A 12917-nucleotide genomic window follows, 5' to 3' on the forward strand; every position below is an offset into this window, starting at 1 on the left:
TGGAATATTTTGCTTAGCTTATGGTATTTACCATCCCAATGTGACTCGGGCAATTTTGACCAACCTGGAGCCCTCCCTATGGCATCCCACGGGTGGCTTGCTTCTCACCTCCATCAACAAGTGGCAGCCAGGATTTGATCCCAGAGTTCAGCAGCTGAGCCACCATGGCAAAATATTGCAGCGCAACTAAAGTGCTTTAGGTGTACAAAATGCTGTTTTTAAAGGCTTTCTTTGAGATTTGCATTGCTGTTTGGAGATTTTCTTGCCTTTTTTTAAGGTGTCTGAACAAAGACACAAAGAGCACCAGAATCGATTCTTATCAAGAAAAACGTAATAACCAAGCTTGGAAGGAGTTTTCCTCAATGCATAACAGCCAAACTCATATAAACAGCCATAATCACTGCCTGCCTCGCATGACATCAAATCTCATTTGACCTAAAGTTGCTGCTCTGTCTCTCAACTAGTCTGGCTAACAGGGCCAACTACTCACCATGTTCGTGCAGGCTGAGACAAGCATCATGTACTTGGGGTTGAACTGGACGCAGTGGACGGGCCCCGTGTGGTCGCAGCTGAGCACGGCGGTGCGCGTCCCGCCGCCCCCTTCCGCCGTGGTGCTCCAGACGTGCACACGGCCATCAGTCGACCCGCTGAACACAAACTGCGAGTCCGGGCTGAAGGAGGCCTCCAGCGGGATGCCCTTATTATTGGTGTGGCCCGTGAAGGTCTGCTGCGGTGTCCCCTGGAAGGCATCGATCAGGTGGATGAGAGCCCCATTGGTTGAGATGAGGATGCTCTTGCCGTCCGGGGAGAACTTGAGTCCCGTCCAGTCACAGTCTCTGTCTTGGGGCAGCTTGAACGTGTTGAAGGGGCCTTTGTCGAAGGTCCGCAGGTCGTAAAGCTTCACCAGCTCCGAGTTGAGCCCAACAGCAAAGATGAGGCCCTCGGGGTCAAAGTTGCCAACAGGCCGCCCCGTCAGGTGCATCACCCCCTGCGTCCAAAAGATGAGACACAAACATCCACATCAATAACGAGTAAATGAAGTCATCTTCTCCAACATTTCTCCCCTCATTCCTGCCTTTCACTTGCAAATCAGTTTGCCTCTACACTGCTTGCTGTCAAGCTTCTTTCTGTTGCTTACTAGGTGGCTCCAACATGAAAGAGGATTCAACCAGAGAGGTCTAAAAGTAACGACAGTCTTTTTCTAAATAGACCAGAACTTCGACGATACAAATCTTACAGGGTCACGAAAAATATGCACGGCAAACAATTTTTACGACCTCAGAAAGATCAGTCAACAAATGCACTTGCAATGTCTCAAATTCATACCACCCAAAAAGCAAACAAAATCCATATGCACAACCACTGAAAATACATTCACAAAAATCTGTCCACTGTGGATGGGATGTATTTATGACCACGGGCAGCTACACACTGCCTGTGGTAATTATGTACCGCGCAACTGTGGCGCTGATAATGTGTAAGCCACAGTTAGTGTTTGGCCGTAGATGTGGTCGTGGCTTGCTCATTTGCACCATCCATTGTAGCACTGGAAGTTTATGGAACATTGCATCAGCTGTAATCATATCTTCAAGATTCTACAGCAGCGTCAATTTGCACTATTTAATACCCATTAATACCCATTCTAGACTTCAATGCAAAACTAATTTGTTTTTCACCCAGAGCTGAGGCATGATGTGCAACTTTTCAGCAACTTTTTGCCAGAGGAAATAACAGTTTCCGACAGAAATAAGAAGTTGATTTCGGTGTCGCTTCAGTGACTCAGGCTATGAGATACGCTACACTGCAGGGTTCCAGATAATTTTGGCCGCCTGAGGTTTTTTAACGTTCACCGACATCACACAGTACACGGATGCCTAGCTTTTTGCCTCCGCTTGGGTTGAGCAGTCAAGTGCCCTAACAAATCAGCCACCAAACTGGGGTGGGAGAAACAAGGTCTTAATAGTACAGTAAGAAGGTTTGGTTAGAGCTTTAAGGTCTTCCAAACAATCCAGCAAAATTGGCAAGTATGATTTACTCTCACAACTTGCTACCCTGCCCACAGATACGACTGCAGATTCTCTTCCAAGGTGCAATTCTTGCTGAATGGTGCTCCCCTGCTCCCCAGAGTCCATGCAGCTTCTAAAGACTTAAAATTGGAGTTTGCTAGCAAGGATACCACTCAAGGGGATAGCGGTCAAACACCAATGTTCCATAGGTTAAACAAGCTTCACCTATGCCATTACTTTGTGAATATTGTGTAATTAGAGAAATCTGTTCACAAGTGTTCCAAATGCTCGAAAGAAAAAGGCACAGACATTGGCAAGTCTGCAGAATGAGGCTGACTGTTGTGCCCTTTCTGCTTGTTTTGTTTCTTAGCCCCCAAAAATTTTTGGGGCACTTAAGCTCCGCCTTTAAAAGTGATGCCACAAGTTAACAGCTCCCCTTGTGGATTCGTGTACGTGTAAAGTAGGTTTGTGCGAATATTTGATATTCGCTTCGATTCGAATTTTGTTATTCGAAAATTTCGAAATTTTGGCTCAACGAATAGCTACATGAAGGCGTTTTCGAATGTTTTAGTGTTTTGGATTCAGTTATACTTTTCCCAATTCAATCCAGTCCAAACTAATCCGAACCAAGTAAGGAAAGCTCAGAACAAAGGCATGAATCTCGTCACCGCAGTCGATTGCGTTTAGTGGGCGACTTTTTCTGCCAAAGCAGCATTCGACCAGTCACAGCTGCCTTGGACCACTCCAAAGCACATGGGGGATGTGTATGCAGCCAGCAATCCAATCTTCAACTTTTTTTTATAAAGCTTCCACCGGGAACCCAAGCTCGATGATTTGAATGCAAGGCAGTCCTGAAGACACGACAAATACAACATCATTTTTCACGATCGCAAGTGGCATCTCAAGCCAATTTCTGTATATCGAATTATCGATATACAGTTAAAACTCGATTTAACGAAGTTGAGGGGAGCCGTGAATTATTTCGTTAAATCGAGAACTTCGTTAAATTGAATAAGGCATTTCTTGGGCACATAATTCAGTACATTCGATTACAGTAAAACCTCGTTAAAACGTACCCGCTTAAACAGTACTTTCGTTTTAAAAGTAGTAAAGTCAAGTCCCCGACTGAGCACCCATTGAACATAATGCATTTTGCATCCGCATAAACCGTACCAGCTTATCGCGGTCGTATCGGTTAGCACGTACCATTTTCACTTTTCGTCGCACTCGCGCGTGACGAATTCACGCCGGTAGCACCGACCCAAAGGACGGTTCGGCTAGCGGCGCAACTATCTTCCCTAAATAGCGCCGACGGGACGGCAAGCCACACAGCTAATGACAAATTGGCGCCAAAGTTGGTAATCATACAACTAGCGCAATCTTTGGGGGTCCGTATGGTCATCGTCATGACCCCCCGCGCTACTTTCGAGTGGGTAGCGCCAACACCACGACCGGCGCCGCTAGCGCGTATGAAAAGAAACAACAAAAATTCTTACTCGACAAGAAAGGCCCGAAGGGACTACAAATTTATTTTCCGGTGCTGTCTGGGGTGCTGTCTACAAAATTTTGGAGTGCTGTCTACAAAATAGACCAAAAATTAACACTTTTTCACCTTTATTTCTCGACAAAAGGTTCGTTAAATCGGGACAGATCACGGAATCGGTTTCGTTATTTCGGGTTAGTCAAAGCATTGAACCCTATGGGCGTCTGAGGGGGAATTAGGATACCTTCGTTAAATCGAGATTTTCGTTAAATCGGGTTTCGTTAAATCGAGTTTTGACTGTATCTAACTATTTCGCGATCCCCTTCGAGTTCAATGTATCCGGGTTCGACTGTATATATATTGTTGTGGGACGCTGTGCCCGCCTAGAGATAGAGCCAGAAAAACGGAGGACACCAGGCAAACACCACTTGCCCCGGCGCTCTTCTTTTGTTCTCTAACCCTCGCGCTGGTGCCGCGCGCTCGTCTCGCGCCTCTTCTTTTTTTTTTAAAGGGGGGGGGGGGGGGGGGGGGGAGAAAGTGTCGGTGAGCTGCTGCAGGTGAGGTGCTCCACTTATGAGGCGGCATTTCGTGGGGAAGGCAATGAGGCAGCAGGCGACGACAGTAGTGGTGATGACCCGGTATCTAAGTCGGAGTCAATGCTGGCGCCGTTGACATATCGCTTCATGTTTGACACATGCTCCGGGAAAATGTGGTGCACACCGCATGGTCGATGCTTGGGCAGGTCTTCGAGGCGGTATGTCACGGGGCCGAGCCGTTCAACGACATGGTAAGGGCCGCAGTATCGGGGCATGAGCTTCGCGGCATGGCCAGTCGCGCGGACGGTGCGGCGAACGAGGACCAAGTCACCGGACCGGAAGGAGGGAAGTGGTGGTGCGGCCGCATTGGCCACTTGCACACGAGCATGAGCCGTGAGAAGGTTGCGGTGAGCGTCGAGGCGGGCGTAACGAAGTCGTTGGGCGGAGTCAGTTGGTGACGCAGTCTGATGGGGAAGGCCCAACTGCGCGTCGAGAGGGATGGAGGGTGTTCTGCCATAGACTGAGAATGGCGTGACATGCGTTGTTTCTTCTCGCAGTGTTGAGTGCAAAAGCTGCCACAGAAACAAAACGATCCCAGTTTCTGTGGGACGGAGCCACGTAGGAGGCGAGTATATCCGTGAGGGTGTGGTTAACACGCTCCACGAGGCCATTGCACTGGGGATGATTGACGGATGTAGTGGAATGCGCAATGCTGAAGGAGCAGAGTACTCGCTCAAATTCATGGGACATAAAGCAGCTCCCACGGTCCGTGATGAGGCGTCGAGGCACACCATGCCGAAGAACGAGATGCTGTTCCACAAACAAAACGGCATGAGCGGAATAGGTGTCTGGAACAGGCAGCGCTTCGGCCCACTTGGAAAAGTAGTTGATCGCAACCAGAATATACCTGTTTCCGGTGGGTGTCTTCGGGAATGGGCCCAAATGGTCCAGTCCAACCAGTTCGAAAGGTGAACTCGGCGGCGAAAAATCCTGCGGGGGTGGCTTGGTTATTCGTGTGGACGATTTCCAGTATTGGCATGCCTGGCAGGACGCAGCATGTTCCTTGACATTTCTGGACATATTAGGCCACCAAAAGCGCTCCGACACTCGTGCGTAGGTCTTGCCGCGACCAAGGTGACCAGCTGTGGGAGCGCCGTGTAGGCCGCGCAAGACTTGCGACCGCAATGTTGCTGGCACCACTGGCAACCACATGGGTGGTCGACCACGGAGCCGCCTCACATGACACAAGAGATTATCTTTAATTCGATAGACCCGGCGCAGTTTACGGAGAACTGCGCCGGCGGCGGTGCCAAGGGATTGGACTATGGCCGCAATGTCGGGATCTTGCGTTTCTGCAGTCCTGAAATCCGTCAAAGCCATCACACGGGATAAGGGTGGCGAGAAAGGAAATCGGCATCTTGATGGGCAGAACCGCGCCGATGCACTATGGTGAAATCGTACTTTTGAAGTTGCAGTTACCAGCGTGCAATCTTGACATTTAAGTGTTTGGCAGACTGCAGCCAAGTGAGAACGCTATTGTCCGTGACTATGGCAAAATGACGGGCGTACAGGTAGGGACGGAACTTCTCGACGGCCCAGACAACGGCGAGGCACTAGAGTTCCCAAGAGTGGTGGCGGCGCTCTACGTCGGAAAGCTGGTGGCTGGCATAAGCTAGAACTTTGTGGTCACCAGACTCGTCTTCCTGCAGAAGGACAGCGCCGAGCCCATCTTGGCTGGCATCCGTGTGGAGGACGATGGGGGCCGGTTCGTGGTAGTGGGCCAATGTGGGAGGCTTGAGGAGGGCGTGCTTGACGTCAAGGAACGCGAGCTGTTGGACCGGCATCCAGCTCCACGCTGCATTCTTCTTCAACACGGCGGTCAACGGAGCGCTTCGCTTGGCAAAGTCCGGAATGTAACGAGGAAAATATGAAGCAAATCCAAGGAAACTTTTGAGCTCCTTGGCGGTTGTGGGAACTTCGTAAGCCGTAAACGCTTTTAGTTTTTCAGGGTCAGGACGGATGCCATGCCGGCTCACAACGTGACCCAAGTATGTGACCTCTGCAAAACCGAAGAAACATTTCTTTGGTTTTAGGCGAAGCCCAGCAGAGGTAAGGGCTTCGAGGACAAGTTTGAGTCGCGTTTGGTTCTTCAAACGTAGCCGCATAGACAATTACGTTGTCCAGGTAGATTAACGCCATAGTCCACTTCATATTGCCTAAGACGCGGTCCATGAGGCGCTGAAAGGTAGCTGGAGCATTCGAGAGACCGAAGGGCATGCGGTTGAACTGGTAAAGGCCGTTGGGAGTCATGAAAGCCGTCTTTTCCGCATCATCGGGGTGAACAGGCACCTGCCAGTAGCCCGAGAACAGATCTAGGGTAGAAAAATAGCGGGCCCCCTTCAGACCATCAAGTGCATCGTCGAGGCGGAGAAGAGGGTACACGTCGAGGTGAGTAATAGCATTTAACTTGCGATAATCAACGCAGAAGCGGAGTATTCCATCCTTCTTGCGCACAAGGACTACAGGGGAGGACCAAGGGCGAGGGGGCAATGATTCCCTGGTCAAGCATGTCGCATACGTGCTGCTGGATGACTCTCCGTTTGGCTGGCACTACACGGCAAGGTTGGTGATGAATGGGCCCGCGGTTTTCGGTATTGATCCGGTGTTGGGCCCAGGAAGTGCACCCGAGTTCACCGGCGCTTAGAGCAAAGCAACTGCGATGCACCCGAGTTCACCGGCGCTTAGAGCAAAGCAACTGCGATGTTCGAGCAGCAAGGCCTTGAGAGAGGCAAGCTCCGCGTCGGTGAGGGTGGGGCCAAAGTTAAATGTTTCCCATGGTAGGACCGCCGGCGCTGGAGGGTGCTGAGGCAGTGCTTCAGGTTGCAGAGACGCAACCGGTGATCTGGAGTTCAGGATTGAGGCTGTACCCAATTGAGTGCCAGGAGTCAGCACAAGAGGTGCGTGGCTGATGTTAAGCATAAATATGTGGTCCTCTCCTTTGAGCACAGGCAGAAGGCTTCGAGGGGAGGTCATCTCACAGGCTGGAGCTGAACACCGGATGGGTTCGAAAAGCACGTCTGCTGTGATCGGACTGTCAAGCTTGGCATACACCCACATTGCCGCAGCCGGTGGCAGAGTCACGGCGGACGCTACAGTCACGGTAGTGACATCGATCGGCTTGACTCAACGTGGCCACTTTGCTGCGAGGTAACGCACAGATTCTGAGGCACGCTTGGTCGCCGACACCAGGGAGTGCCACAGAGCGACACCGAGACTGGAAATCCGGCTAAGCCAACCCGGCCCACGCAGAGTTCGGCTCGCCCGTGGTTCTGTTGTGGTAAAATTAAGGATGACTCCGGCTTGCTGGCACCACCATTTATTTTTTGGCGCAGATTATCTTAATGCGAAGTTTCGTTCTGTTGTGGTAAAATTAAGGATGACTCCGGCTTGCTGGCACCACCATTTATTTTTTGGCGCAGATTATCTTAATGCGAAGTTTGTGCTAGATTGGCGATGATATTAGCCAGCGAAGTGTCAAGAAGATATGAACGCAGCTGCTTTCACTGCAAGAAATCGACACAGGGAAAAAATGATTCGGCCTCTACAGACAGCTAGCATTGCCCCATCGACTGCCGTGATCATTATGAAAGACCGAGACAAGATTTTCAAAGTTCACGGAGCATTGAAGATAGGGTCATAAAGAACTTTGATTTTTTTTGCACATGGATAAAAGTCTGTACTTTCATGGCTCGGTGCAATCACGCACGCAATGAGGTGTTCCGGAAAGTGGAAGGTGTATGTGCTGTAGTGGTGTAATGTAGTGCGCGGTCGTGTTTGCTGCACGCGGCAGAAGAAAATAATTGATTTCTTCAAATAAATCAGCTTTGGAGTTAGTGCAACATTTTCACTTGAGGTGTTGCTCGTCTACACACATGCCTACTGCCAAGGTAGGTCATTTTCATACCTAGGTTTGACCACTGGCTTATAATCGCAGGTTTTTCATTACAATATTTCAAAATAATGAATAATTTTTTGCGGTCTCACGGGATTCGTTATATCGGGATTTGACTGTATAGATTATCACTAAGGATTAAGGAAAGTTGTTCAAGGTACGAAGGTGGTTGATTTACTTTCATGAATCTTCGGCTTTCCAGGCGTAGTCAGGAAAGGCATGCCGGCAGATACAACAGTTGGCAATGAGTGGTGAAGGCGTGTCATCATCAACGCATTTAGAGCTTTCTAGGCAATAGTATCCTCCACCTCCTAACTTGCAATCTTTTTTGCAGTGAGTGGCCGCAATAGCCATACTGCATATTTCAGGACTTCCATGTGCACCCAACGGGAACATCCTAAGGCACACTCAATCACCTGGCAGTTGGGCGATCGCAGGTCCCATAGCCGGAGCGACTTGTCCAGGGAACCCGAGAGGAACAGGTCATCCACGGGCGAGGTGCACAGGGTCACCACCCTGCAGTCACCATTCATTTATTCACCATAGAGCACTGGAGATGGGCATGCGACATCACACAAAGCTTCAACATGGCAACGGGACAAATCAGACAACCGAAACGACAGTCATAACTACTTAAAAACATTGGTTATGAGCTTGAGCAGCAACCTTTCCCGCAATAGGCACTTTCACAGCGAAGCCACTCACACAGTGAGTATTGCACATAACATCACTTTTATTTCTGATAGTATGTGCCCAGGTTCACTCCACTCACCTACCTTTGTTTCATGGAGAAGTCAGAAGCACTGCCACCTCTCAATGCAATGCAACAGGCCCGAACTAACATTTTCTAGTTTTCTAAGCAAGAATCAATGGCAGGAACTCTACTTTACTCCTCCGCCTGTCCTCCGCTCCCTCAATTCCATCCCTCCACACCTAAATGCAAATCAGCCAACTGAGGAGAGTGTGGCCGGTTAACTAACCCACCTTTTCTTTCTTTTCTTCCTCTTTCGAATCAAATTTGTTCAAATTCAATACACTTTAAGGACCAGCAGCTGCAAACTGGCAATGGAAGGTTATGATCCCAGTGCATAAGCATCACAAAAGCAACTTCATCATTCACAAGCCAATTACAGCCAAATCACCAGCATTTACCACATTTGCCAAGGCTTTTTTTGTCTCACCACACAAGGTTGTAAAAAAAGCTGCTCGACAAGAGTTTATTTTTGATACATGTGTGAATCCAGAAGAGCTGAAATCAAGGGCTATAGTGCCATTTACTCCCAAATGGAAATGGCCTTTTTGCTGACATGTGCGCCAATGCTGTGCAGAAATGTCTTTCGCAGCCTTCTCCCTCAGCTAAGTCGGATGAACATTGCCTGGGACTTGTGGTAACTGCGGTCTGAAGCGTGATTCGAAGCAGTGTCCACCCTTCTTTTCCCAATGGCACTTGGCTGTACCGCAGCCCCTCTCATGCATGTGTTCCAACAACCTGTAGTGCTCCGTGCTGAAAATCACCATCTTCACCGGCCTTTATATATTTGTCCAGTACTGCTGCTACCATGACTGCACACTTCAGCTGGTTGATTGAAAGGAAGAAGTATTGGCTATACTGCCAATGCCTGCTTTGTGAACACGCATGTGCACACACTAACGCATGCACACACGAAGGTGAGAAGGCAGCAAGGAAGCTAAATGGCCAAATGCCACTGGGTACATTCGATTATCAGTCCCGGACTACTTGCTTGACAGCTGTCCGGTATTCAATTTTCCTCGAGTAGCTCAGAAGCCCTACCTGGGCCAGCGGCCATTTTGAGTTACACTCTAAGCGCATTTAGAGTACTTTTCGTGTTCCTGTAACGACATTGTGCGCTAAACAATGCCACAATCTCTGTAAGCAGTAGTAAGACGTTTGAATCTTGCATCTTCGCTTTCTTGTTTTGAATTTCACTCCACAGGGAAGACTCCAGAGCCCCGAGCACGGATTGTTTGTTCATGCTGCCTAGAAGTTCTTCACCTGTTTTGCATCTTTTTAGCACAAGAAAACCACTTTCTGCTGGAGCAGCTTTTACAATGCTTTTACAAACGCTTTCCTCTGCTTTTGAGCGCAGTGAGCTGTGCCATTAGAATAACTTCGTGAGTAGTAACGGCAAGACAACCCTGCCAAACTGAGGTCTGTAAAGCGCTTCATGTTCAGGCATGCCACGCTCTGTTCACGAAAAGCAACGATTGATTCGAGCCTCTGTTATCTATCTTTAGTATTACACATACGTCAAGAGATAAACATGCACACGGCGTCACTGCGAAAAGAGCAAACGATGGAGGGAGCTTGCAAGGTCATGTGACCATCACGCTACTTCCTGTGAGAGCGGAAGCAGAGACCTGTCGACAAGTAATCCAGAACTGGAAAATCTAATGCACCCACTGAGGGCAACCAATGATAGGCAGTCACACGCTACGGTGCAGCAAGGAGAAAAAGCAACGAAGGATGCTCACTGTAGTGGCCCATAAAATACCGAAGCAGTGAGCAAAGCCCAGTGCAGTTGTCCACTAAGAGAAGTGCCTAATGGTGTGGCCCCTTAATCCATACTAGCAACCAAAGGACCTGATGGATACCAGAGTGAAGCTGCCACCACCTATGGGGATCCTTGACTGTGCTCCACATTTACATTCATTTTGTGTTTACGCTCACTCCTTAAGAGATACACTGCCACTTGTTTAGGTAAATATTTCTCGGCAATAAATGCATCTTCTGACGCCAGTAGAGCCCATCTATAGTAGTCACTCGGACTGGGAAAACTTTTTACTTTATCAGAGTCTTTACTGATATCAGTTAGTGATGACAAAGGCCTGAAGGCGCTCCATGAACGGCCACTTACTAGCGGTCACTCGGGGCAGCGAAAATTTTAACTTTATCAGTCTTTACTAATACTCGTTAGTGATGACATGGGCCTGAAGACGCTCTTTGGCAGTTAAATGCCTGCCTACTTACTAGTAGTCACTTGCACTAGAAAAATTGTAACTTTAACAGTCTTTACTAATATCAGTAATGACATGGGCCTGAAGACACTCTCTGGTAATCAGCCTACTTACTAATCATATCTTGTTGGCTTAAAGGAACACTAAGAAATGTCTTCCCTCTATCTCTTATTGTCTTTTTACACATTTTTTTCAGTTACCAAACTTTATGTTTACATATTGAAGCTGTCGATTCAAAAGAACCCCCCCAAAACTAGACCTCCAGTTTCACTTAACTATATACAAGTATTTACAGGGTGTCTAGCAAACCACTATTCCCAAAATCCCTGACTTTTTCAGGTCTTCCCTGATTTTTTTCAGTTCAAAGTACCTGATGAGTGAAAGGCGCTAAAAAATGTAGCTACTGATGATAATGAGCATAGGCAAATAATTCCCAACAAAAAGTTATAATTGTATTCTGCAATTTACAATAGTGAAAAGGCTGTCATTAGCGCCAACGGCCAGTAAGAGCAAAAAAAAAAAAAAATGGTAGGTGTAACATTACGATACAGGAACCGTGCAGAGTGAGTCAGAGAAATAGCTCGAGTTAATGACATTCTAGTGGAAATCAACAATAAATGGGCATGGGCAGGGAACGTAGTGCGTAGAGGAGACAACCGAAGGTCGCTTAGGGTAACAAATTGAATTCCAAGGGAAGGAAAGCTGGTTGGCTGATTTGTGGGGTTTAACGTCCCAAAGCGACTCAGGCTAGAGATGCCGTGGAGGACTTCAGAAATTTCGGGCACCTGGGGTTCTTAATGTGCACTAACATCGCCATCACACGGGTGCCTTGCTTTTCACCTCCATCGAAAAGTGGCCGCCGAGATCGGGATTCGATCCCACATTCTTGGGCACAGTAGTTGAGCGCCGTAACCACAGCACCAACCTGGTGGGGGGAAGGAAAGCGTAGCAGGGGGTGGCAGAAGGCTAGGTGGGCGGACGAGGTTAAGAAGTTTGCAGGGTTCAAGTGGATGCAGCTAGCACAGGACCGTGTTAATTGGACGAATATGGGAGAGGCCTTCGCCCTGCAATGGGTAGAGGCCGGCTGATGATGACAATGAAGTTTACTGAAAATTAAAAGTGCAATGATGCCAGCCTCAGAGCACGCGAGCCGCCCACTCGACAAAAAGTTGAGCCAAACCAATCCAATATCGCTGCGCGCAAGCGCGCCTGGCAGCAGAGCTTGCCGATATGTACCAATCGCTTTTGCGCTGGCTGCTGCCGTCGCAATTATTCCTGCATTTTGTCGCACATTGCTCTCACCCAACGCTTTTGCATATTTTAATGATTACCCCCTTCACGTGCGTAATGGTTCTTCTATTGTGGCAGCTCAAACATGCCTTGGCATCGAAGTAATATATCACACCTCGCCTTGCAGCGCGGCTGCCACAATAGCCATGGCGCTAGTGAGACAGCACAAAAACAAATGCAGGAATAACATACAGTAAAGTCTCGGTGACATGAATCCGGCAGATAAGAGTTCGCGAAATTCTCCGGCCAGAGCGCACTGTGTACAGCGCAAAATTTCAGATGTTCCGAACACTTCGCTGCGCCACTACGGATAATGCAAAACGTGCGAACTGCGACCGCAACCTGGAGCACAATGCACTGCCCGCATATTGTTGACATCACAATCACCAGCCAGGCTGTATGTACGCATCACGAGCAGTTTGCAGCGACGAGTAGTCCGCACCCCGCCGACATCACGATTGTCTGTCGGGCTCACGCCACAAAAAGCTTTCAGCAGCGCGTGGTCCACAAACCACAGACATCACAACCGTAGAAGCTGGCGGCGATGTACGAGGCAGGCGCGCACGGACTGCACATCTCTGGCTCCACGATCGCTATCCACGAGCAGTTTGCGGTGCCTCGTGGCCCACATGTCGCCATCTTCACACAGCGAGAAGTGCGCGAACAGGTGAACC

General features: G+C 48.8%; 1 protein-coding gene across 1 annotated transcript in view; it reads right to left on the bottom strand.

The window, feature by feature from the left end:
- The window catches only part of Wdr82 (WD repeat domain 82), a 42418-nt gene that overhangs the window by 22528 nt on the left and 6973 nt on the right, over positions 1-12917 (bottom strand). Inside the window, exons 4-5 of the mRNA XM_084604981.1 lie at positions 8394-8493; positions 491-988 (exon numbers count right to left, since the gene is read on the bottom strand). Coding sequence (XP_084461107.1) covers positions 491-988; positions 8394-8493 — 598 coding nt within the window. The remainder of the gene's footprint in view (positions 1-490; positions 989-8393; positions 8494-12917) is intronic.

The sequence above is a fragment of the Amblyomma maculatum genome, chromosome 1 (genome assembly GCF_055883805.1).
Source record: "Amblyomma maculatum isolate TAMU_Amacu chromosome 1, ASM5588380v1, whole genome shotgun sequence".
In the NCBI taxonomy this organism is placed as follows: domain Eukaryota; kingdom Metazoa; phylum Arthropoda; class Arachnida; order Ixodida; family Ixodidae; genus Amblyomma; species Amblyomma maculatum.